Below are 26,511 nucleotides of genomic sequence, written 5' to 3'. Positions count from 1 at the left end.
CTCACTGGGGTGTCATGGGAATGAAGTGGAGCTAATATTTGACAAGGACTCAGCACGTAGTGTTTCACACCCAAGACTATTATTGTGAAAGCTAAATCCAAGTGACAAGACTTCTTCACTGTGACTTCTTTTCCTTCAAATCTCTTGCTACAAAATTGTTTCGTTACAAAGGCTTTTCCTTACCCACCTGAAAGGCAGAAATCTGACACATGTTTTTGGAGAATGGTGCAAGTGTGAACCATAACTGGTGTAGGAGATAGCAACTGGTCATATATTTTACCTATTATTAGTAATTTTAAATAAATAGAATTTATTCTGGTTTGGAGGTTGTACCTTTACATCTTTTATTTAAAGATTTTTAGATAGATTTTATTATTTAGGGCAGTTTTAGGTTCACAGCAAAATTAAGCAGATTCAGAGATTTCTCATCTATTGACCCTTTCCTCAAACCCACAGCCTTCCCTAACCAACATCCTCTATCAGAGTAGAACACTTGGTACAATCAATGAACCTACACTGATACATGTTATGGACCAATGTCACAGTTTACTTTAGGGTTCACTCTTGGTGGTGTACATTCTATGGATCTGGACAAATGTTTGATGGTACATATTCACCATTATAGTACCATCCAGAGTAGTTTCCCTCTCCTAACAATTCTCTGTGCTCTGACAATCTTCCCTCCCCTGCAACCCCTGACCTTTTTATGATCTCCACAGTTCTGACTTTTTCTGAAAGTCATATATACTGAAATTATACAGTGCACAGCCTTTGCAGATTGGCTTCTTTCAATTACTATCATGCATGTAAGTTTCCTTCTTGTCTTCACGGCTTGATCATTTCTTTCTAGAACTGAATAACATTCTATTGTCTGGATGTACAAGTTTATCCATTCACCTAGTGATGGATAAGGCTGGGTCTTTTTACCCCATCACTCTGGTACTGTGGCTTCCAAATACCATAAAACATCTTTAATCGATTTTAGTACTTCTGAAGGCTACTGTGATTTATCTTCCTCCTACAGAAGTCTGTGTGTGTGTGGGGGGGGTGGGAATGAATCTAATAAAGGTACTTCTAACATATTCACAACCTAAACACACTTAATTTTGTATCTTCCACAACTTGGCAATAGTGTATCTAAAGACTCAAGAGTCAGGGTCCCAGAACCATCCAGCAGCTCCCTAAAGATCTATAGGGAAATTCAGCAAGTGTTGCCAGTGCTTCTGAGACATACCAACATTTCCAAGCCACTGACATGGGATCAACTTCTGTGATTGCCTACTGGGTTAAACCCTACTTTGTTTTGGATAATAAATAATGTTTTATGTCATTAAATTTAAAAGTGTTATTTAAGCTTGGGTATTCTTTATCAGGTTTATTGAAGTATAATTTACAGAAAGAAAATCTAACCATTTTAATTGCACAGTTCAATGAATCTTGACAAACACATCCAGTCATCTAAACACTACACAATCAAAACACAGAACATTCCATCGACTCCAAAGGTTCCCTTGTGCCACTCTGCTGTCAATCTCTTCCCACCACTCAAGCCCCAGGCAATCACCATTTGTTCTCCATCACTAGAATTTCACAAAAAAAAATGCAATCACATATTCTTTTGTGTCTGGCTTCTTTTTTTAACCTTTAGAGACTCATCCATATTGCATATATCAACTATGAGAACCTTTTTTAACCCCAGTAGTATTCTGCCAGAGAAGTAGAAACCTATTTAGTAGTAAAATCTACTACAGTAATATACTCAAAGATGATAAAAAATTCCATATCTCTCAAATGATACCATTCACCAATGGGTGATTTCTATTTTAGGATAGCAAAGAGATTTCAAGCTCCATGAAGTAAGATTAATGGTTCTTCTAGATACATTGTCAAAGATATATACAATAGATTTCATTCTTTAAATAGCCTGCCAAACAAAAACTATTAAAAGAGATTTGGGGAGTAATGTCAGCAAAATATAACTGGGAAAAGATCTCTGAAAATTCACTCCTCCATAAAAGGAAGAAAATAACAGAGAAATTATCAGAATGGACTCTGGAAATTAACAAAAGGCTTGCAGTAACTTCAGTCTTTTTTTTAAAAGAGAGAGAGAATTTTAATATTTATTTTTTTTTAGTTTTCGTCGGACACAACATCTTTGTTTGTATGTGGTGCTGAGGATCCAAACCAGGCCGCACGCATGCCAGGCGAGCGCGCTACCGCTTGAGCCAAATGCCCAGCCCAGTAACTTCAGTCTTTTAACGAGATAACTGTTAAGCCTCAATTACAACAGTGAACTTTGTGGCATTTTGGCTTTCCTTAGTCCCATCTTCCATCCCCCAACTCCACAGTCACCTTGAAAAAGTAAAATTCTCATTCCTGGTACAATCTAGAAGCTACCTAAAGGAAGAAAACAAAGATGGAGTTCTTTCAGAGTCTCTTCCCAAATTATTGTCACGATGTGGCCCTTCTAGGGATTCCCTGGGAGAATACACATGTAAGTCTATTTCTATTTGACCTGAGTTGAAGCCCACCCAGTGTAAAGACCCTTTCTCTAGAAAACAATTGTCAAGTACATTTACAGTTAATTATTTTCAATTTGCAGCTGCCTGAGAAGTGGATATTGGTTGTAGCAATGAACAGAGTAGCCAAAAAAACTTTTTTAAAGATGCTGGAGAATAAGATATCCAAAGGGTATAGTATATGAAATGCTCAATGTTTCTTGGAATATAGAACGTTACATGCATGCACAGGGTTAGATATTTGCCTAGGAAAGACCCGAGAAGGCTCTAAACTCTCAACCTCTGACTTTAAGAGTCAATGAAAGCAGGAAGTGAAGACAAAAGCAGAGTTGTCAACTGCCTGGAAGAATATTGAAAGTATATCCCAACAGACACACAGAGCCCCTCACCAAAGCCTGGGAGATGTATTGGCTCCAAATTTTAAATCTCTGTCTAATAACTGGCTAACTACTAAAATAACCAAGTAGACAATTAAGTAGCCACACATGACAACACAGACTTTACAGAATTTGTTCAAAAATCATTAAACAAGGAACAAAAATTATGACAAACATCATTGGCAACAAACTATGGGAGGAGGAGGAGTTTCACTTTTAGATGTATTATAGTATATTCTGAATATATATATATATATATATATATATATATATATATATTCTGTCCAATTTTCAATAATAATAAAAAATTATAAGACAGGTAAAAAATCAAGCAAGTGTGGCCTCCTATGCAGAGATAAAAAGCAATCAAAATAAATGCTGTCTGAGGAAGCCCAGATGGTGGACTTAGGAGACAACAACTTTATATCGGCTATTTTAAATATATTCAAAGAAGTAAAGAAAATCTTCTCTAAGGAACAAAAGGAAAATATGAGAATGATTATCTCACCAAATAGAGAATATCGATAAAGAGAGAGAAATTGTAAGAAAGAACCAACTAGAAATTATGGAGTTGGAAATATATAGTAAGTAAAATGAAAAAATTCTCTGGAGAGATCAGGCAGAAGATTTGAGTAAGCAGAAGAAAGAATCATCACTAAACTTGAGGACAGGTCAATTGAAATTATCTAGTCTGTACCTTAGAGATATAAAGAATGGAGAAAAACAAACAGATTTCTAAAAGATATGTGGAATGCCATAAAGTGTACCAAAATATATAATGGAATTCTAAAAGGAGAGGAGTGAGAAAAAGAAAAGTGTATAGAGAATATTTGAAGAAGTTGCAGCCAAAACTTCTCAAATTTGATTAAAGACATGAATCTAAATATCTGAATTCAATGAACCTTAATTAACTCAATAGATTCAATTTAAAAAGATACATAACTAGAGACATCTTAAACTGTCAAAGCAAAAGACAGAGTCTTGAAAACAAAAGGGAACTGTCTTATCACATATGAGGGATCACAGTAAGATTAACAGCTAGTTTTTCATAAGAAAACATACAAGACAGAAGGCAGTGCAATAACATATTCAAGGTTCTTTTTTTAAAAAAATACTGTCAATCAAGAATTCTATATTTTTAAAAAATCATCCTTTTAAAATGAAGAAGAAATTAAGGCATTCCCAGATAAAACAGAGAATTTGTTAGAAGATCTATCCTACAACAAAATAATAAAGGAAAAGTACAGAATAGTAGTACAGAAGAAGTAGCTCTTTTTTCTATAATCTGATTTAAAAGACAACTGAACCAAGCAATGATTATAAATACCTCTATTTATGGGCACTTAACATGTAATTTGTATTCTGAATCAGTTTATCCAATACTCCCACACTGAGAAAAAAGAAATATTTGTCAAAGTTTGTAACAACCTGAGGAACAAGTGCACCCCTGCAGAGGTAACAAGTTCTGAATCTTTTCTGAAATGATCCAAAGTGTTAAATAATATTGATACCTGAGCTCCATCCTCAGAAATTCTTATACAATGGGTTTAAAGTAATATTTTGGAAAGTGCCAAAGGTATTCTGGTTTCCTGGTAGGATACAGAAACAGTGACACAAAAACAGCATGGGCTCTGAAACACACTCCTGGTTTTAAACCTGAGGGAGGTGATGGTCATAATCCCTTCCTTAGGCCTGACTCAGAGAAGGCAGTGTTGAGATCTGTGAAGGCAGGAGGTTCTTGTTGTCTACCAGGATTCAGGATTCCTGGGAGATGAAGTAGCCTCAGGAGAGAACTACTGAGATTAGCTTATTTTCCACCAGGTAAATCTGCCTTTCTTTTTTCAGGTTCAATATCCATTGTGAAGGTTCAGAGGTAGGACCTCAAGCTGTGTTTGTCCTGGTTATCTGCTGCTGATAATTATGAAAATGATGATGGTCAATTGTTAATACTTAGTGATCATTTGCTGTATTCCAGGCATTGTTCTGTAACATAGGTAAGCAAGGTCTTGTCACAACCAAGCATAGGCTGACACTGAATAAAACAGATGTCAATTAAAATTACAGAATGCTGAAGAAAAAAATTTAAAGAAAACCTCAGAATATGGAAAGATGTCCCTGGTTCCGGGATAGTCAGAATTAATATTATAAAAATGAACATACTACCAAAAGCACTATCAGAATTAATGCAATTCCAATCAAAATCCCAATGGCATTCCTCATAGAAATAGAAAAAACAGACATGAAATTCATCTGGAAAAACAGAGACCCAGAATAGCTAAAGCAATCCTTAGCAAGAAGAGTGAGGTAGATGGCATCACTATACCAGACCTTAAACCATACCTCAGAGGAATAGTAACAAAAACGGCATGGTATTGGCACCAAAATAGGCTTATAGACCAATGGTACAGAATAGAGGACACAGAGACAAACCCACACAAATACAGTTCTCTTTTCAATAAATGGTGCTGGGAAAACTGGAAATCCATATGCAACAAAATTAAATTAAGCCCCTATCTCTCACCATGCATAAAACTCAACTCAAAGTGGATCAAGGACCCAGGAATTAAACCAGAGACCCTGCACCTAATAGAAGAAAAAGTAGGCCCAAATCTTCATCATGTCAAATTAGGCCCCAACTTCCTTAATAAGACTCCTTGTACAAGAAATAAAATCAAGAATCAATAAATGGGATGGATTCAAACTAAAAAGCTTCTTCTCATCAAAAGAAATAATCAGTGAGAATAGAGAGTCTACAGAATGGGAGCAAATTTTTAACCACATGTACATCAGATAGAGAACTGATCTCTAGGATATATAAAGAACTCAAAACTCTTAACACCAAAAAAACACAAATAACCCAATCAATAAATGGGCTAAGGAACTGAACAGACACTTCACAGAATATAAAATACTATGAATCAACAAATATATAAAAAAATGTTCATCTCTAGCAATTAGAGAAATACAAATCACAACTACTCTAAGATTTCACCTCACTCCAGTCAGAATGACAGCTATGAAGAATACAAACAACAATAAGTATTGGCAAGGATGTGGGGATAAAGGCACACTCCTACATTGATGGTGGGACTGCAAATTGGTACAGCCAATATGAAAAGCAGTATTGAGATTCCTTGGAAAACTTGGAATGGAACCATCATTTGACTCAGCTACCTCACTTCTTGGTTTATACACAAAGGACTTAAAAATAGCATACTATAGTAACACTGCCATATCAATGTTTATAGAGCATAATTCTCAATAGCTAAATTGTGGAACCAACTTAGATGCCCTTCAGTAGATAAATGGATAAAGAAACTATGGTGCATATACACAATGGAATATTACAGAGCATTACAAGAAAATCAAATCATGGCATTGGATGGAGTTGGAGAATATTAGGCTAAGTGAAGTAAACCAATCCCAAAAAACAAATGCCAAATGTTTTCTCTGATATGAGGATGCTGATCCATAATGGGGATGGAGGGGAACATGGGAGGAATGGAGGAACTTTAGATAGGGCAAAGGGGAGGGAGGGGAGGGAGGGGACAGGGGGATAGAAAAGATGGTGGAATGAGGTGGACATCCTTACCCCAAATACATGCATGAAGACCCAAATGGCGCGATTCTACTTTGTATACAACCAGAGACATGAAAAATTGTGCTCTACATGTGTACTATGAATTGAAATGCATTCTTCTGTCATACACACCAAATTATAATAAATAAATAATTTTTTAAAAAAAGATGTCAAGAATAAGAACCTAGACAGGTATGGTGGCACACATCTATAATCCCAGTTACTTGGGCAACCGAGGATGGAGGATCATAGGAGGAGGCCAGACTTAGCAACTTGGTGAGCCCCTGTCTCAAAATAAAATATTAAAAGGGCTGAGTATGTAGCTCAGTGGTAGAGCCTCCCTGGGTTCAATCCCCAGTACTGGAATAAAAACTTAATAAGGACCTAGATGAGCAAAGAGACCAAATAACCTGAGGGTCTAGGTGAGAATACCTGATAAACAGAATTCTAATTAATATCCTTGAGGGAGATTGAACTCATGAGTGTTTCATACAATGTGAATACATTACTATGAAAAAAAAGCAGTTAAAGAACAGAGAATTCTGAGAAAATAACATGGCTGCCTGTCAAAAAGAAAAATTCAACAGAAGGATTAAATAGCAGAATGAATATGGCTAAAGCCCAAATTAGTTATCTAGAAAATAAAACAGAAGAAATATCACTGAAACTAAAGGAACATAATAGAAAATTTTAAGTCCTATTGGGTCAATTCAGCAGTTAGAAAATGTATAAACTAGGGTTTTAAGAATAAGACAGAATAAAAAGGAATAAAGACATAATGAAAGAAATTAACCCAGCAAATTATCTTTCTCTAGTATCCAACAGATAAATAATTAGAACAAGTACAACCACTATGGTGCATGATAGCCAGACACGAGATTGATACACAGAGCTTTCCAGAAATTATAGCAGAGAATGTATTTCCAACTCTCAGTATTCTAGGAATTACTTATTTAGGAATTAACCTATAAAATCAATGCTATCACAATTGCAATCAAATCCTAATCACTAGTCAACTTCATAAATTTATTCTAAAATTTACTGAAGAGAAAAAAGTACTCAAAGTAGCCAAGAAAATCATGAAAAGTAAAATAAAATAATGACATTATAAAGCTGGACTAATTAAAACAGAGTAATACTGGCTTCAAGATGGACAGGCATATTCTTTAATAAGATATCAATAAACACACCCATGTCTAGCATTGGAGAGAGGAGAACATTTCAAATGTGATAAGAAATACTGAACATTAAAAAAATGGCATCTGAGAAATGCCTATCATTTTGAAACAAATAAAATTGAGAGTCTTAATGTTATATGTAAAAATAAATTTTGGATGAAAGCAAACATAAAAAGACCTGAACATAAAAAGAAAAAACTGTAAATGATTTTAAAATACACAGGAAAGTAACTTTGGAATCATGGGGCAAGAGGTATTTTAAATTAAGAAAGAAACCCTAAGGCCATGTGAGGAAAAAATAAAACAGATATTACAAGTAGAAAAACTAACACTCCTGTATTAAGAAAAAAAAAGATACCTCATTAAAAATTGAAAGACAACAAATTAGAATAAAATATTAGTCATTTAGAAAAGTATTACTATATTACAAAATCCCACAAATCAATGAAGTGGTCTTCAGAAGAACATGAACATGCAATTCACTTAAGAAATCCAAATAGATAATGAAAACTTACTATTCATTTGTCACCTCTATTCTTTATTCCATTTCTCCTTTGCTTCTGCTTTCTTTTAATTAGATACTTTTTATGACTTCATATTATTTTCCTTATTGATTTCTTAACCAACCCTCTGTTTTGTTTTACTTTGTTTTAGTGGTTGCATTAGGGTTTATAGCACACATCTTCAACTACCTTCAAGTATGCACAGTTAATAATCTTACAAGGACTACTTCTAGCTTCATAATTTTGGCTGTGTTTTTCATACAATTCACTTTTTAAAAATATTTTTTTAGTTGTAGATAGACACAATAACTTCATCTTATTTGTTTTTATTTTTATGTGGTGCCAGGGATCGAACCCAGTGCTTCACGCATGCTAGGCAAGTGCTCCACCACTGAGCCACAACCCGAGACCCTCATACAATTCACTTTTATAGATGTTATAAATCCCACAATACACAGATGTGTTTTTCTTCCTATTTCTTGCTGTTTGTATACATTTAGTTTCTTGGATCTATGAAGTTATAGTCTATTCAATGTTGGAGGAAAAAGGTCTACAATTTCTTCAAATATTTTTTCTTTCTTTGTACTCCATCCTTGATTCCACACATATTAGACTTCATCAAATTATTCCATAGTTCACCAATTCCCATTTTTTTCTTTTTTACATTGTTTTTTTTCTCTGTGTGCTTCATTTTGAGGAATTTCTATTGCAATGTCATTTCAGTTCACTGATCTTCATTCTTCATTTAATCTGCCATTAGCCTCATTCAGTGAATTTTTCCTCTCTTATATTGTAGTTTTCATCATTTAAACTTCAAGTGGGTTTTGTATACCTCTATGGGTCTATTTAACATTTGTAGTATCTGAATTACAATTATAATAATTGTTTTATTGTCTGTGTCTAATATTTTTAAATGTGTTAGCTTTGTTTAGTTTTAATGTATTTCTTTTTCTCCCAATTTTGGGTCATATTTTTCTACTTCTTTGCATGCCTAGTAATCTTTGATTGGATGCCAGACATTGTGTAGTATACATTTGTATTCCTAGGAATATTCTTTGACTTTGTTTGGGCATTATTAAATTACGTGGAAGTCAATTGATTCTTTTGGACTTGCTATTATGATTTGTTAGGCAGGACAAGAGCGACATTTAGTTGAGAGCTAGTTATTCCTTAGAGACAGGTTCTTCTGAATACCATTCTCCATCCAATGCCCTCGTGTAGTTTGAGGTTTTTCCATTTGGATAATGGAGAAATACTGTTTTGTGCTGAGAATTATTTGCTCTAGTACTCTCCAATTGTTCTTTCCTGGCCTCAGTTTCCTCACATGCAAATGCTGATCAGTATCAGCTAAATATTCACAAGGGATCCTTTACAGATCACCAGAATCCTGTCTGAGCAATTGTTCCTTTCTTGCACTTTGTCCTGCAAACTTTAGCCATTTTAGGCTCCTAGATTCTGTGTGGCTTCCTAAACTCAGTGGGTAGCCAGGCCCTGTGTGTGTGTGTGTGTGTGGGGGGTCCCTCCTGCCTGTGCTGAAGCCTGGAAACGTCTCATAGCAGGAGGTGGGAGCAGGCTGACTCACTGTTAATGATCAAGATAGGAGGAATAAATGGATGAATCAGACCAGATTTGTTGATATGGGCCCACAATTAGTTTGTCTGGTTGACTGAAATATAATCCTAAAGATGCCCTACACCAAGTGAAGTTGAAATGCCATCCTTTCATGGTATCCCATATAAGAAGGATTCCAAAGGCTGAGGGAGATTACAATATTAGAATGCATTCATCATGTAAGACCTCACCCATCCCAGGAGGATTCAGAGAATACTCCTTTCATTATAGCTATGAGAATAAATCTGTGAAAGGGAGCCCCTGCAAACTTGAAAAGCTCTTTGGAGACTCCTCTCTATATTTCAGAATTTAAAGTGAGAATGTCTTTGCTATCATTAAATTAGGATCCCTAAATCTGCTGAGGTTGATGGTGGCAGGAGCCAAGTATTGCACTGTTTTCTGTCTCCAGGTCATCTCTAATGGATACACTTTCCTATTTGAGTTTATAAAATTTTATGATAAAAGTAAACAAAAAGCCAGGTTCCAGGTTTATCAAACACTATAGCATAAAACTTAAACAATACTAAATACAACACTAGATCTATATGGTACTCATATACCTGTGAACCCATGCTTTTAAAAATTAAAAAAAATATATTTTCTATCCCATTGTTGTTATTCTCTCAATAGTATTAGTCATTACAAATCATCTAGCATCCTGCTCATTACTAGTTTGTTAAAGTTTTTTAAATCATATTAACTGTGATTATTTTTTACACGTTCCATGATTAGTACACCAACTAAGATGTTTCTTTCATTGAATCTTTCGAGAAATCATGTACACATAGCTATACAACCTGATTTCTAACTTGGCATCCAGCACAGTGTATAACCCTCAAAGTTTAAGGCAGGAAAGACCATTTCCTCAATCATAGGAGATACTTAGCACATATTTAAGGAGTATCACATTAACATGAAAATACATATTCTTTTTTTTTGTGGTGGCAGGGGTGGGGGGCAGGTACTAGGGACTGCACTCAGGGACACTCAACAACTGAGCCACATCCTCAGCCCTATTTTTTTTTTATTTTATTTAGAGACAGGGTCTCACTGAGTTGCTTATTACCTTGCTTTTGCTGAGGCTGGCTTTGAACTTGCAATCCTCCTGCCTCGGCCTCCAGAGCCGCTGGGTTTACAGGCGTGTACCTGGCACATATTTTTTATTAACATAACTATCTTTATTAACATAACTATCTCTAGCTTTCAGCAGTTGGAAAGGCTCTTGTAGAATACTGTGGTAAAAATGCCATAGCATTTTTCTTCCTTCTTATCCCTTTCAAATCACATTCACCAGCCTATAAAGGGAAGCCACCCTCCCCTCCCCTGGTCGGACTGTGCTGCTCCTCTCTTCTTCTCTTCTCACAGGGCCTTTGTCCTTCAGAACATCACTTACTCTGGGAGAGCAGTTTGCTTCATCCTACTCTATCCAAAGACCAGAGTGATACAAAGGAGGGGACATAACACATCTTATGAGGCTCATGCTCACAAGCCTACAGAGGAAAGCAGCTGCCATTGGAACCATGGCAGCACCAATCTCTGTTATCAGCGGACCCACTCATTCCTGCACTCACCCAGCCAACCTCTGCAGGTGTTTTGCATGGCTGTGTAGAGCCTGGACCATGAGGCCAAATGGTACTTCCTCTCATCATCCTGAGGGACACTCTCCCATCAGAGGGCAACTCACTGTAGCAGTCAATGTGGGGGTGGGAGGAGGAGTCAAGTGTGTCCCCTGGGAATGAACTAGAATGCTCACAGAGGGATCCCCAGTTCATACCTTCAAGAAGATGGGAAGACATCATTAGGGTACAGAATAATCACAGGAGCTTGAGATAAAATAATTATTAGAATTGAGGCTTCAAACATTCTAACTGTAGGACCCTGGGTCAGGCACTTAACTTTCTAATTAATTCCTTTTCTCATACAACAAGTCATCAAACATTGTCCAAAAATCCCCAGTTCTAATCCCTAGGCCCTAGGGAATAACTGAAGAGCCCACAGTACAACTGACCCTTTAGATAGTGCTATGGTTTGGATACAGGTTGGGTTGAGTATGTTCCCTAAGGGTTCACATGTTGGACACATGGTCCTCAGTGTGGAGATGTGGGAGGTAATGGGACCTTTAAGAGATGGGTCTAGAGGAAGATAATTAGGTCATTGGGGGCAGGCCCTCCGAAGGGACTAGTGTAGTTTCATGAAGTGAGCTAGTTCCTATGAGAATGGGTTGTTATAAAAACAGCAAGACTGGACGCGCCCTGGTCTCTGACTTCCTGTCTCACTATCTTATCTCTTCTGCATGTACTCTTGCCAAGATGCCATCTACCATAAGGCCCACCAAGGATGAATAGATGAGACCACCAGTCTTGTACTTGGAGTCTCTAAAAATGTGAGCATGTTAGCTTTTCACTGTTGTGAGCAAGATAACTGACAAGAACAACTTAGAGAAGGAAAACATTATTTGGCTCATGGTTTCAGAGGTTCAGTCCATGGTCAGCCAACTCCATTCCTGCAGGCCAGAGTAAGGCAGAACATCATGGCGCAGTGGCATAAGAGAGGAGCACTACCCCATTCATGGCAGCCAGGAAGCAGAAATAGAAAGGGGAAGAGACTGTAGGGAAGATGAACCTTTCTGGGGCATGCCACCAGTGACCTACCTCATCCAGGCACACCCTACCTGCCTACAGTTACACAGTCAATCCAAATCCATTCAAACTAGGATAGATTGATTAGATTATAGCTCTCATAACCTAGTAATTTCACATCCTGCATTAACTCAAGAGCTTCTGGGGCACACCTCATATCCAAAGCATAAGTCTCTTTTCTTTATAAGGTATCCAGACTCAGATATTTCATTACAGAAACAGAAAACAGGCTAAGATAGATGTCACTCTGGGTATGGGTATGCAAAAAATATATCTTTAAGAAGAACCAAACTCTTGGCACAAAGATCTTCAAAAGGCTACTTCAGCATCCTGTAAGAGAAGGTGAGTCTGCCCTAGAACACGTTACTTAAGGAATAAAGAAAAGATGGCCAATTGTATAAATATAAAGGTAGCAATAAATGGGAGAGCTTGTAAAAGAACATGAAAGGGGAGGAATAAAAAAGGCATGATAATGAGTCCAGCTTTTAAGTTGGGTGGGTGGCACTGCCACCCATTGAGACAGAAAAAAACTAAGGGACAAGATAATGTGAGTAGAAGCTGTGGGGAAGAAAAGGGACATCTATATGGACTTTGGTAGGTTGGGACAAAAAGGTGGTGGATTTTTAGAGTCAGAGAGCTCTGAGCTCAAGTCCTAGTCCATTGCTTCAAGACCTGAGGTCTCCCCATCTCTTCCCAAAATAGGAAAACCAATTCTTGCCAGACTGCTGAGAAAATAAGGGCACGCAGTTCACTCTCAATGAATGACTAGTATCATTATTTACAGTGTTTTCATTGTTACTATTCTGGATAGAGCATTTTTGGTCAGGTAATAGAACCCTGTTGTGATGCTCACTTTCCTGTCAACTTGGCTAGGCTGCAATTCCCAGATAGTTGGTCAAACACCAGTTTAGGTATTGCTGTCAAGGTATGTAAAAAAATGAGATTACATTTAAGGCAACAGACATTGAACAAAGCAGATTATCCTCTTTGGCATTCATGGGCTTTATCCAATCAGTTGAAAGTTTTAAAAGAAAAAAGACTGACCTCTTCCAAAGGTGGGGAATTCTGCCTTCAGCTGCAACATCAATGCTTCTCTGGGGTTCCAGCCTGCCCTGAAGATTTGGACTTGCTCACCTCTACAGTCTCATGAGGTTAATTCTTAAAACATATCTTAATAGATGGACAGGTAGACAAATCCCAATAGATGGACAGTCAGGCAGTAAATAGATACATCCTATTGCTTATGCTTTCTGGAGAATTTTAACTAACACCTCTGTATCCATTGGTTCTGCATCCATAGATTTGACCAATTGTGGATCAAGAAAAAACAATTTAATAGCATCTAGTATTTGCATTATATTAGAAATTGTAAGTCATTTATAGATTATTTAAAGCATACAAGAGGATACACATAGCTTCTATGCAAACAGTATGCCATTTTATATAAGGGACATGAGCTTTTTTGGATTGTGTGTCCATGAAGATCCTGGAACTAATTTCCTTCATATACCAAGGGATAACTATACTGTGAATTTACCTCCTATCTATTGTGAATGCTCTTACTCCTCTTAGGAAAAAAAAAAGTTAAGGCCAAAGCTATTTCAATGGTTGAGTTCAGAAGTGGGTTTTTGGTAATGACTCAAAAGATTGCACCGTCCTGACTAATAGAGACAGAAGAAGAGACAGCAAACTTCCCACCAAAATTCATACCCTCTCTTCTACAGTGTGAGGCTGCCTCTGGGACCTGCCTGTCCAGAAAGGCATGGCTTTCTCAGTCTCCTTTGTAGCTTTGTAACATGACAAGTTGTCCTGATGGTTTGACATAGGAGCAACGAGCGAGCATCACTTTGAGTCCAAGGAAATTAAGCAGTAGGAGTTCCATCCTCATTTCTCATGACCTTTCACTGCATTGCAGAGGACTCCATGGGCCTAGAGGAGAGGGCCCCCCAGATAGAAGAAACCAGGGTCTCTGCAGCCGTCTATGGAGGAAGCAACTACTTACCACAGTACCCACCCTGGACAGCAGCAGAAGCTAACTTGTGATGTGTTAAGCCACTGAATGTGTGTTGCAGCTGCTAGCATTACCTTACCTCCCTAAATAGGGCAAAAAAGTCAAGTTAAATGAAAGCATTTCTCCTCTGCCTGAAATATGGAAGAAAATAATTCAATGGGAGGTGAATATGAGCACTTTCCAGAGAGTAGCTGTTCCTGAACTGATCACCAGGACTGAGGAGCAAGTACTTGGAACCCTCTGCTCTAGTAGGTCCAGCTGCTACAATGTCCCTCCTTACTAGAATGAGGTCCAAAGACACTACTCCTCTGACTTGAGCCATGTCCATATGAGTCCTAATTCCCCATCAGTTATAAACTATGCAATCTGTATCATAAAATGCCCAGCCCAGTAAGCATCCTAGGGCCAGGGCTGGGGACAGCTGAGTGTTGAATGTGATTCTACCCTTGTATTTCTCTCCACACACTCCTCCCCTTAGGAATATGGTTTATCTTTGTTAAGTGATTGTTTTTGGACAACTTAATCTCTGCATCATAGGGGCATGCAGAGAGGAATAGAGCAGGCTATGTCTGTGTCACTGAAAGCAGCACAGAAGTCACCACAGAGCACAAGCAAAGATGTCACCACAGTCTTCAGTAGATTCAGTGCCATACCATTCTGCACCAAGAGTGAGCTTCTTTTTAAAAAAATAACTTTATTTTATTTATTTATTTTCCTGTAGTGCTAGGGACCGAACCCAGTGTTTCACATGTGCTAGGAAATCACTCTACAACTGAGCCCACAACTCCAGCCCAAGAATGGGCTTCTTGACCCACAAGCTGAGACTTCTTTAAAATAATCCAGCCAGAAAAAAATCAATAGTAAGGGCAGGAGAGTGAGAGAACATGGGTGAATAAAACAGGACAGGTATTCAAATTTATTGACTCTAGATGAAAAGTATACAGGGTTCATTACACCAGGCTATTTTGTGCCTGTTTGGAAACTTCCATATAAAGAACATTTTTTCTAGTACTGGGAATGGGACCCAGGGCCCCTTACATGCCAGACAAGCACTCAACCACTGAGTTATATCCCCAGTCCTTATTTTAAATTTTATTTTGAGACAAGGTCTTTCTAAATTATCCAGACTGGGCTTGAACTTGGGATCCTCTTGCCTCAGACTCTCCCATAGTTAGAATTACAGGTGTGCACCTCCTTCCCTGGCTAAAAAGCAAGTTTTACTAGGAAATTTTGCACATGAGCTGAGCTATAGTGGAAGAGGAAGTTCAACTGAATTCCACATCATCCATCTATTCCCTGATACCTTTCCAGGGTGTCATGGTTACTCAGATGGAAAAGGAGACGTCTTCCACAAATAAATTTGTTTTATTTTTTTCCCTATGTCCATTAATATTTAGGACATCATTATCTCCAAATCCAATCGCTTAAAAACTAGGTTCTAAATAATTGATTAATACAAAAGAAGAAAGCTGTCAGGCTGTCTTTTTCATTACCCATCAAAACCAGAAAATCCCAGCCTCTAGTTCTGACATAGACACGTCAATATATTAATGCATACACTGAAAAAACAGGCATACGATCAATAGACACAAATCTGCTTGGGGTACTTTTCAGAGGGGGGAAAAAATCCTCCTCTCTCCATCTCCTATGTGGTCCACTCCTTAGCATCATGCCCCAGCAATTCTTCTATTCAAGTATCATTATTTTACTCTCAGAATTTCATATCTCCCAAGCACACTAAAAAGCTAACATTTCTTGAACTCTGATAAAGTGTGTGCTGTTTGTGTGATCCTATGTAAGCTTATGTATACGCATGAGCAGGTCTTTGGGTTTAGAGAAAATGCTTACATCCACACTTTCAAAATGTCTTTGTTCAAGGTATGTCCTTAAGGAAGGGCACCGAAAGAAAACAAACAGGGAAAGGATGTGATGTGGGCATCTTAGGAAAATCTTCAAGGAAAACTCTCAGAAGTGCAATGTGTAAAATGCACAGTGGTTCTCACTGATCAGCCCTTCACATGCAGCAGTTACTTTTTTTAAATAAACATCAGCATCTTATTCCAAGCCAAGAAACTGGAATTCTCTTTGCCTTTGCCTGTGCCATGCTCACTACTATGCAGGTCGCCTGGAGACCCAGGTGCCACTTACCACAAGAGAGAGAGGCCTCTTCCAGGAGACGACACCAATGAGTCCCGACAGCAGCACCTGGAAGGAGAGATGGTGCATCCATGTGAGACGTTCAGAAACCAGTCAAACCAACCTCAACAGCAGAGGGTGTGTGGAATCTCGCACATCACAGAAGCAGAGTTTTCACTGAGCAATGAGCTCTGTTTTCCTTCCAGATGTTTACAGCCTGCAGGCACATCTGGCCTGCAGGCCACCAGGGTGCCACAGAGTAGGCTGCAGCATGCACTACGCTGGGTGGCCCAAGAGTGATGGGCTTCCTGAATGACCCTCTACCAGGCTGCTTAGTCCACCTTGGTCCTCTAAAGCTATTTGTGTGACCTTTAAATCACAGAGAGAAGTGAAAACACTACCACTCCCCTGCCATCCTGCTGCATGCTGTGGCTGCCGTGGTCCCACAGACTCCAGGCCCTTTCATTCACAGCACAGCCTCCCACCTCAGCAATAAGCAGTGTCCTATTAGGCTCTACCCTAACTCTGAGCAGCCACTCCCTTCCCAGGCCGAGGCCTACCCCTATCCTTGTCCCAGGTCCTGGTGAGCAGTCTTCTCTGTTGTCCTTATCACCGGGATATGCCGTGTCCTCTATTCTTTAAAGGAACCACAGTTCAGCCCTTGGCCAGGTCCAATTCTACTATCTCCAAAGCTCGCTCTCCCTGAGGCAGACATTGGCTCTGATCCCCATATTCCTGGTCTCCTTGTGCCCAGGAATGCCCAGTGGACCATGGAGAGATAGTAACTTCCATGCACTAACATCTGGTTTTGGTCTCCACAGCTTAGCAGAAACTTCTTCTCAGGATTACCTGAGAGGTCACTGAGTGCATCAGACAAAGTACAGTTCGACCTCAGCTGTAGCAGAGCTAGCAGTGTCTTCCAGTGTGGAGCCCCCTCTCCTCCAGGCTCCTATAGTTCCCACTCACCTGTTCTTTACACTCCTTTAGCTGCTCTTCTCCTCAGCTTCCCTCTCCCAGAGTCCCAAGATCTTCCTCCTGTGAGTCTTTTGTTTATTCTCCCCAATGCTTGGGGTGGGGGAGTGGGGACCTAGCTACTGTAAGGCTCCTGGAATGCCATCTGCTGCTCTGTCCTAGAGCCCAGAGCTCTGCCCTGACCACTGTGAGCACCACACTGTCCATGGTTTCTGTTTCTGGTCCCTGTTTCTCTCACTCTTAACATGTTCAGAAATGCACCTGCAGTCCCCACCTCCCAGACCCAGTGGTACTTTTATAGTCTCAACACTCTACAACAACACCCCTCCCTCCCGGTCACTCAAATCCATATCCTGAGACTGTTCCCTCTCCCTCCATATCCAACCAGATCCAGGGAGGGGCAGGAGGCTGTGGCTCACTCCTCAATTAGGCAATATTAGGAGGTCAAACAATAAGTAAGTTATATAGTTATGAGGTCTCCTGCGGAGATGAATTGCTCATACTTGCCACCTAGGGCAGGGGCCAGATGGTCTAGGACATGGTTAAAAGGCCTTAACTACATTTTCTCTTGGATTCCAAAAGGATAAATCAGACCTCGATGGATCATGTTACTCCCAGATCCACAGGTCCCTTTGATCACAGACTATAGGTTACCCCGTCTTTGCAGTGGATAGGACCAGGCCTTAAACCCAATAGGCTTTGCTCAATGTGCACAAATCCTCCAAACACAGTCAACATTGACAATTATTTACATCAGTTCTTCATTTTGCAAGTCTCTCTCTAGGATGTAGCCTCCCTTCCTTATAGTACAATGCTAGGGAAACCCTTCTCTGAAATCCCCTCACATTTCTCTGCAGCTGAGTTTCACTAATTCTTCTTCCAAATGCCTCTAGAATCTCTCTCTTGACTTCTGGATCCAATGCTTGAACATTCAAGACAGCCTCTCTGAGGCCAGCTTCATCACCCTCAGAAGATATACCACAGCCCCCAAGTCACTTTATAATCACATTACACAGTTATTTCTCAAACAGATGTCTTCCTAAAACTCTCGCCCCATCATCTCAGGTAACACATTTCAGAATGGTTTACTAGGGGCTGGGGATGTAGCTCAGTGGTAGATGACTTGCCTAGCATGTGCAAAGTCCTGGATTTGATCCTCTGAACTGAAGTGGGGGTGGGGCAGAAAGATTTATTTGGGCTTCTGGTTTTGGAGGTTCCAGTCAATGGTTAGTTGGCCCCATGGCTCTGGGGTAGCACATCATGGTGCATATGTGTGGTGGAGCAAAGCTTCTCACCTCATGGCCAAGAAGCAACACAAGGAAGAAGGGGCTGAGATCTCACATTCCCCTTCAAGGGCACGCCCCCAGTGATCTAACTTCCTCAGACTAGGCCGCATCTCTCAAAGGCTCCACCTCCTACCAATAGTGCCAACCCAGGGAACAATCCCTCAGTGCATGATTTATGGGGGATATTTAAGTTTGGAAACCACAGCATACACTGATATTTCCTGAGTTAGACTCTGGATTATTGTTCTCCAATAGCCACTTTCTCTTAATACTTCACCAGAAGGAACAGACCCCTTCAATACAAAAACACTAGCATCAAATCTAAGTAGAGAGGGCCACATCAACATCTTGTAGGAGGCTTTTTAGAGTCCAGGTGCCAGAATGCTTCCTCTTTCAGGACACCTGCTCTGGTCCACTTGAGACCCAGGAGAATGTAGCATATCCAATAGAGCCAGGCTAGAAAAGAAGTTCAGAGCCACTGCCCTGGAACTGTTAGGTCTTAGTTTGAGCTATCTTTGCTCAATTCCCATTACAAGGGAGGAGTAGGTTGCACGTTCTGATATGAAGGTTTATTTTGTAACACTCCTGTGAAGAAAAGGGTTAGGAATTTAATTAGCTGCCATGGTGAAACCTTTGTCCCACTTAATTTACCAGTTTCATTATTCAAAGTCTATGATTTACAAAAAAATATGGGGAAACTGAAGAGAGTTGGAGAAGGGTATCATAAAGGAAAATAGGCCAAAGAGAGTGATCAAGCATGATGTTGCTCTCAGAGAGAACACCAAGTCACTCTTTTCTCCACTTTTCCCATCCAGCCTAGTAGAGGAAGAGATAAAATTAGAAATGAGCAAGAACTTCTTGCTTTTGAGGGTGATGGAAAGGGATAATAGACTACCAGGCAGCAATGGCATCATAGAGCCAACAACCGTTCCCATTTGATGAGTACTGCTGCCTGCACACAGACAGCTGGAATAAATTAGCTCTTTCTGTCTTGTTCTCTAACACTAAAAGTTGTTTCACTGCCTAATATCAAGAATTTTTTTTCAGATCATCAAATCTGGTTGAAAGGCAAATGATAAGGCAAAATTTTAGAGAGTGAAGCAAGTCCTTCTAGAATGCAGGCTGAAATGTCAATTAAATTACTTTCCCAGAACATCTAGCAGGTGTGCCTAAAGCTACTGGGATACCAATTTACCACTAACAACCAGTGTTTACTACCTCTCTGAGGAAAGAATCATTGTTGAAACAATGGAGTGAATAATATTCTGAGCCTTCCAGGTTGAAGCAAGTCCACTGAAACCTACCTCCCAACGCATTTTGCATTGCTGCTCTATGGTGTGCATAAAATTTTTCCTTGAGCCTCATTGAGCAGTGACCCCCTTTTTACTCTACTCACATGTTTTCTTTATTTGTGCCTTTCTTTGGGTTTCACTGAAGCTACATAATCAGGCTCATTCAGGTGGGCAGTCCTTCAGCCTTCTGTCACCTCCTCTAGGGAACAGATTCTTCACCACACCTACTCTACCTATGGCTCTGCCTCTTCCCATTGGAACAAGACCCTCCTCATAATACCCCACCCAGACTTTCAGTTTCAGCATGTGGTCCCAATGCTGGCCACACACTGTCCTCTTACAGGGCTGAATCAATACCTCAAATTCATAACATCCCGGAAGAAAGCCACCTTTCTTAACCTACTTGCCCTCTGATAGGAAAAGATCTGTCTATAGCTGAATGCTACTTCTCAAGAAGTAGCAGACATATAGATGAATAGTAAAGATAGCGCCATGAAAAAAAATACATTAATGTGAAAATATTTAATTATATTCTAAATAACTCATGAATCAAAAGAAAGTCAAAGATGATATATACCACAGTGTGCTGTACAGCATGCCTCTTGCTTTGATACAGATAAATACATTTGAAGTTATTCATTTGTGCCTGTCCTGCCCTGTAAGATGACACCTTCTCTCACAGCACTGTTTATTCTGAAATTAGAGTAGTTAATAGAACTATCACTGGATTTTGTTATTGTGTGAGTTACAAAGTGGGATACATACTAGTATAATACAGATTAAAATATTTTTATTTTTAAAAGTTTCAAATTGGTTGCCTTTGTAACCCTATGCAATTTTATTTCATACTTTAAAAAACCTTATTCTGACACAGAGAAAAAACCTTATTCTGACACAGAGCCTACAGGCTTCACTAGCTTATCATTCTAAAAGATATGAAGCCCTGATTTGGAAGTTGTGCCAGAGCAGCTCTTCTGCAGATAAACTCTCATTTCTGTTAATCTGTAAAGTTTTAATTTACTCTCATGATTGAAAAATAATTTTGCTGTAAACACAACTTCTAGGTTGACCGTATCTTTAGGTGACAGTTTAAAAATATTATTCCACTGTCTTCAGGCATCCATTGTTGCAGTCAAGAAGTCTGTTGCCCTTTTAATTATTATTCTTTAAAGAGATCTTAATATAAAAGACTTAAGATTGTCTCCTTGCCTTTGGAGTACTGAACTTTTTGCATGTACATAAGTGTTTCTTTTTACTTACCCTCTTTTGGAAGTATTTTGCTTCTGAGTCTGTGAATTTTCATTTTTATTTAGTTCTATAGGCTATTTTATAGTCAAATCTCTTCAAATATTGTCTCTCTTCCATTTTCTCTGCAGGGACTCCAATACCATATTTTCCTTCTTTACATACCATGCTTTAAATCTCTTAGTTTTGCTTTCATTTATTCCATACCATGTTATTCAGTATATTTCATTCTGGATACATTCTTCAGAATCTTCTAGATCTCCAATTATCTGTGCGCTGCATCTAACCAGTCGTTGAACTGTATATTTGTTTTTGTTCAGAAAATGTCAATAACTATATCTTATGTATCTAGAAGTTCTACTTTTATTTCTTCTCCAAGTATGACTATTTTCTTGTTGCAAGCTCAGCTTTATAACTATTGATAACTACTGTTTTAGCCAGTTTTTTCATCACTGTGCCCCAAACACCTGACAAGAACAACATGAAGGAGGAAAGGTTTATTTGGGGCTCATGGTTTCAGAGATTTCAGTTCATAGAAGGCCTAATCCATAGCTCTGGACCCGAGGTGATGCAGAACACCATGAGAGAAGGACGTGGAGGAGGAAAACATCTCATGACATGGCAATCAAGAAGCAGAGAGAGTTCTGCTTACCAGAAACAACATATAGACCCCAAAGGCACACTGCCAGTGACCTACCTCCTCCAGACACACCGTATCTGCTTCAGTTACCATCCAGTTCATCCTATCAGTGGATTTATCCACTGATTGGGTTATAAATCTCATCATCTAACCATTTCACCTCTGAACTTTCTTGCATTGTCTCATACATGAGCTCTTGGGGGACATCTCATATTTAAACCATAAAAACTACTTTAAATATCTCACTCACAAATGTTCTAGATTCTGAGGAGTGTGGCCCAAATTGTAGTAATTAAGCTTTTCCTTTGTTACCACTGATCCCATTCATTGTATCTTGCTTGCTTTGATGCTTGCATGCTTAGAAGTGAGATAAGGTAACACACTGCTTGATCTTAATCAGTTAGGTTTTATGAACCCAAGTTGGAGAAGTTTCCTCTAGAGAGGCACAGCTCTTTTAGTAATAGGATTCATGAAGGCTTCAGTCATGGTGCAATGTGGGAATCATATGCCAACTCTGCTCTGCACAGGGCAGAAGACTTAGTAGTAGCATTACAAGGGCATTCATGCTCAAAGAAACTCCCTTCTCCAGCCTGTGCTGTCTGACCTTGTACCTGTCATGCTGACTCCAATTATCTACAACTCTGACCTCAGTTCATAGTTCACTTCTTTGTTTGGAAGGGGGAATGATGGACTTTGCAGACCACCATGCCTCAAGGAGTATATCATTTGAGGGAGAGAGCTGTTCTATTGAAGAAACATCCCTCAAAGTACCTACTCAGACCAACTGCCAGAATCTTAAGGAAGTCCCTGATTCCTGCTGTTTCTTATGGCCATATAAGTACACTAATGGAAGAATGATTAGAAGACTCTTTAAAAAAAATTAACAAATATACAACTTATCAAAATAACAAACTCCACTTTAGATATAGTTAACAAAATCAAATCATACTCTCTATAAATTCAAAAATATTCCATATATTTTATTATTTATTTATTCTTTTATCCCAAGCAACAGTCATTTCTCAAATTATATTACTTCTCTGAAGAAATAAGATGTTATACCAAATAATTCTTTTCCTTCACTTTTCCCCTGGTAAATAATTTTTCTTGCATCCAAGACTTTTCAATTTTATTAGTTTTCTCACATAGCAAAAAACCATAGGAAGCAAAAGTTCCACTCACAAAAGTTAAAAAAGAAAAGGAAATTAAATCCTATCCAAGAATTAACATCAGATAGATGTATAAGATTATTAAAAAGATAACCAGAAAACTATTCATGTATGAATAATATGTCTAAATACATTCTACTGCCATGTACATCTAAAAAGAACAAATTAAAAAAAATTTTAAAAACTCTGAGGGTTAGAAAAGATGTTAGTAAAGGGACATAGATACTACTGTGACCAATTGAGAGAACTTAATATAACAAAAATATCAATTTTCCATGTTTATAAACCTCAAAATTCCAATGGGATTCTTTGAAGATGATAAAATGGTTCAGACATTTTTTAATTGCTAGAAACAAAACCATTTTAGACCACCACAATATTTTAAAGTGGCTCAAGAACAGAGAGATAAAAGGAACAGAAGATAATGCACAGAAACAAAAAAAGTACATATTAGTTATAAATTATATTTTAAATACTTATTCCCCACACTCCAGACCTCATCAACCCTCATTCTACTCCCTGTTCCTGTGAATGACAACTCTACTTACTTCATTTAAGTGGAATAAGAGTAATATATCCTTTGTGACATGTTTATTTCAGTTGGAATAATGTCTTCAATGTTCATCCATGTTGTAGCAAAGTCAAATTTTTCTCCCTTTTTAAAAAGGCTGAATAATATTCCATAGTATGTACATATCACATTTTATTTAGCTAATCACCAGCCAATGATTATTTCAATAGATCCCACCTTTTGGATTATATGAATACTGCTGCTATGAACATGGATATGCAGATATTTCTTCAAGTCCCTTGAGGATTGCTGGATCATATGGTAATTCTACTTTTAATTTCTGAGGAACTATCCTAATGTTTTCCAGAGGGGCTCTGCCATTGTACATTCCCAACAGGGGTATACAAGTGTTCCAATTTCTCTAACATTTGTTTTCTGGGGTTTGTTCATTTGTTTGTTTGTTTGTTTTTTATAATAGCCGTCCTAATGGATGTGATATATCATTGTGGTTTCGATTTGTATTTCTCTATGATTAATCATCTACTCTTTCAGAAAATGTCAAGTAAACAAAGCATTATTATTAGCTATAGTCACCATGCTGAACTTTAGAGCCCCAAAACATGTCCAACAGCTACTCTTTTCCACCACTGAACAGTCCTTGATAACAACCCTTCTATTGTTTCTGTGAGTTTGACTTCTTTTCAGACTGCACATTTACATGAGATTATTCAGTATTATATTTTTGAGTTTGGCTTATTTCACACAGCATACTGCCTTCCTGGTTTCATCCATGTGTCAAAAACTCTTTCGACCATTTTTTAATTGGTTCATTTATCTTTTTGTTGAGTTTTAAGAATTTCAAAAAGCATATTAAATATTTTTATATACACCGTTTCATCACCTTTTTATTTTTGTCTTCTTCATTTCAAAAGATATATTTTTTCACTTAATTTTTTTTATTTTATTGGTTCTTTTTAGTTGTACATGACCGTAGAAATAAGCCAGTCCCAAAAAACCAAAGGCTAAATGTTTTCTTTGATATGGGAAAGCTAACCCACAATAAGGGAGTGAAGGGGAAGATGAGAAGTTCAGTGGATTAGACAAAGGGGATGACAGGAAAGGAGGGGGAATAGGAAAAAGACTGTGGAATGAATCAGGCATAACTTTCCTATGTAGGTATAGGAATATACCACAGCTAATCTCCCCATAGTGTACATCCACAAGACTGGGGTCCTAATTAGAATATGCCTATTAAATATTAATCCTTCAGGAGATACATGATTTCTCAAATATTTATTCCCATTCTGGGTATTTTTTTTTTACTGTTACTAATGTCCCTTTGATCCAAAAGTTTTTTAATGTTGATGAAGTCCAATTTGCCTATTTTTTCTTTCACTGCCTGTACCTTTGGAGTCATAAACAAGAAATCATCATTAAATCCAGTGTGAAACTTCCCCTATGTTTTCTTTTAAAAGTTTAATAGGGCCCAGCGGCCCGCCGGCGCGGTAGACAGATCACCCCTATTGGAGGAGGGGCACAGCCGCCGCCTGCAAGGTAGGCAGACCGTGCATCCCGGAGAAGGGGCCCAGCGGTCCACCAGATCACCCCAACTGGAGGAGGGGCACAGCCGCCACCCGTGCCTGCAAGGTAGGCAGACCTGCGACCTGGAGAACAGGCCCAGCGGCTCGCCTGCGCGGTAGACAGACCTCCCCAGTTGGAGGAGCCCAGCCTCCCTCCTGTGCGGTAGACAGACCACTCCAACTGGAGGAGGGGCCCTGCCGCCCGCCCGTGCAGTCACCTGACCGAGCTCTTGACAAACATAAGGTTTCCCCAAGACCCCCACCTCATCAAACACCTTATGAGAAAAACTGATGGAACTCATCTTGGAAAATCCCACCAACCCTTAAAACCCACCAACTGGTTGGCTGGCGTGGCTACCAGTGCAGTTCTGCAGTGGATCAGGCACCTGGTTTACATCTCAAGAGTAGAGAGGCCACAGGTGGAAGCTCAAGTCCTCTCACACTGACTACCACCACCATCCTGAACCCAGAGACTCAAGCTAGGAATAGACAACGCCACCAACTGGAAGAAATGAAAACAGAGTTCTGAGAGACATGTTTTTTCTTTTTTCTTTCTTTTTCTCTCTTCTCTCTCTCTTTTCAGCCATTCACCCAGTCTCCTCTACCCTTCCCCCTCGGGGCTTCACAACCTCAACATATGTGAAACCAAATATTGTGCACGAAAAAGTTCTTTAACAACTGAATCACCAGAATAATATACTATAGAGGAATCGCATATGCACCACCTCCCTTCCCCCTTTTTTATTTCTTTTCTTTTTCACGTATTTTCTTTTTCCCGCTCTCTTTTTTCTCTTCCTTTCCTTGTTATTTGTTTTCCTCCCTCTTACTCCCTGTATCCCACTTGCAACCCCGTAAATTTTACTATTCATAAGTAGGGTAATCTTATAAATACAGATAGGAATTTGAATCTATACATTCGTCCATAAATTACCCATCTATTGGTTAGAGCTCTCCAAAGTTACTAAGTTAGATTAACCCCATACCCTCACTCCTTTCCCCATAAACATAACATCCTACACGTGAAATTCAGTTTTCTTCCTACCAGAAATGGTATGCCTTTCATGAAACTAATGACTATATTTGTAAACAATAATCGAAACCAACATTTGTAGACATAGAGTCTAGCTATAAATGTAGTAATAAGGAAAACGTGTGCTTAGATGATGTACTATTGATATTGAAAACTGTTAACATTGTCTTTCTCCACAAAAGGGAGAATTTGCAACTATACAAGAGCAATATAAATATATAGGGGGAAAATT

General features: G+C 38.8%; 1 protein-coding gene across 2 annotated transcripts in view; it reads right to left on the bottom strand.

The window, feature by feature from the left end:
- The window catches only part of Entrep2 (endosomal transmembrane epsin interactor 2), a 410,933-nt gene that overhangs the window by 195,605 nt on the left and 188,817 nt on the right, over nt 1-26,511 (bottom strand). For both annotated transcript variants that reach the window (XM_048790382.1, XM_048790381.1), the window contains exon 2: nt 16,567-16,623. In XM_048790382.1, coding sequence (XP_048646339.1) covers nt 16,567-16,623 — 57 coding nt within the window. The remainder of the gene's footprint in view (nt 1-16,566; nt 16,624-26,511) is intronic.

This window comes from Marmota marmota, unplaced genomic scaffold (assembly GCF_001458135.2).
Source record: "Marmota marmota marmota unplaced genomic scaffold, marMar, whole genome shotgun sequence".
In the NCBI taxonomy this organism is placed as follows: Eukaryota; Metazoa; Chordata; class Mammalia; order Rodentia; family Sciuridae; genus Marmota; species Marmota marmota.
This window is presented reverse-complemented; position numbering and strand designations above follow the sequence as displayed.